Here is a 1,225-nt window from a genome sequence, read left to right as displayed (position 1 = left end):
GAGGAAACCCTCAGAGTGGGGGGGTCTGGGGCTCCCCACTGGTGACAGCACCCAGTGGGCACTTTGGGGTGAGCACCCTGGGGAGGTGACAAGTGTGAAGGGGGGGGAGTTGATCCTGTTGGGTTTTTTGCCCCCCCCCCTTAAATCCCAGCGCTGGGGGTAAAGGGTCTTGGCCGGGTTGGTCCTTCCCTTGGTTGGGCTGGGGTGGTCGGGGGGAAGGAGACACCAAGGAGGGTTGTTGGTCTGGGTGTTGCTGGTTGGTTGGGGGGTTGTTGGTTGGTTGGGGGGTTGTTGGTTGGTTGGGGGGTTGGTTTTAAGCTTGTGCTCGGGAATCCAGCGCTGGGGAGAAGCGACGATCCAGCCTCGGGGTGCAGGTGAGCAGTGTCACCAGGAGGTGACAGGGTGGTGGCAGTGGCCCTGAGGGAAGGGATTTGGCAGCGTGTTCATCCCCAAGTAGCACTTAGTGAAGTTTTGCTCAGTTTTAACCCCCCCCTCAGGCACTTCCCGGGGGCTTTTTCCTTCTCGGTGGGTGGGTGCGGTGGGAGGTCCTCGGGGGGTGACATGGGAGGTGGTGGCACCTGGAGAAAGGGATGGAAAAGCAGCTCTCTGGGAAGGAAAAGCTCCTCAGGGAGAGCAATCCTGGAATGGGAATGGATCCATGAAGCAATGGGAACCAGCTCCATCCAACCCCCGGGGGTGAAGTCGGCGCCGTCCCCGCCGGGCTGGGAATGTGAAGGTCGAAAAAGGGGGAAAAAAAAGCCACCAAAAGCCCCTTTTCTTCCTCAAACCAAGTGGATCCCCACCAGGGCTCTGGTGGGTGGGTGGGCTGTGGAAAAAACACCCCCCCCCCCCAGCCAGGTGTGGGAAGGGGCTGGTGGGAGGGAGGGAGCGGGGAGAGCGGCCCCCTCTCCCGGGGGGGTGACAAGGGACAGAGGTGCCACCAGTCCTTGGGAACACAAGTCGCCTCGGGGGGGTTGGGCTTTGTTCCACCCCCCCCCGGCTTTGGAGAGGCCTCAAGATTCGATCTTTTCCTTCTTTTTGCCTTTTTTCAGGAAAGACGGGGTCCGGAATTTCTTCTTCTTCTTGGAAGGGGATTTGGAAGGGGAACCTTCTGGGGAGACGGGGCTGCTGGTCACCAGCTCCTTCTCCTTGGGGGCCTCGGGGGGGGCGCTGGGGGGGGCACTGGGGTGTGTCCCCCCCTTGTCCAGCCTTTCCTGGGGGGGCG

General features: G+C 61.6%; 1 protein-coding gene across 1 annotated transcript in view; it reads right to left on the bottom strand.

Annotated features, from left to right (window-relative positions):
- Window positions 1-1,013: 1,013 nt before the first annotated feature.
- The window catches only part of LOC104386158 (beta-adducin-like), a gene marked incomplete at its 5' end in the record, with an annotated part of 12,337 nt that continues 12,125 nt past the window's right edge, over window positions 1,014-1,225 (bottom strand). The window contains one exon of the mRNA XM_009994702.1: window positions 1,014-1,214. Coding sequence (XP_009993004.1) covers window positions 1,014-1,214 — 201 coding nt within the window. The remainder of the gene's footprint in view (window positions 1,215-1,225) is intronic.

The sequence above is a fragment of the Chaetura pelagica genome, unplaced genomic scaffold (genome assembly GCF_000747805.2).
Source record: "Chaetura pelagica isolate M959 unplaced genomic scaffold, ChaPel_1.0 scaffold1953, whole genome shotgun sequence".
Taxonomy (NCBI): domain Eukaryota; kingdom Metazoa; phylum Chordata; class Aves; order Apodiformes; family Apodidae; genus Chaetura; species Chaetura pelagica.
This window is presented reverse-complemented; position numbering and strand designations above follow the sequence as displayed.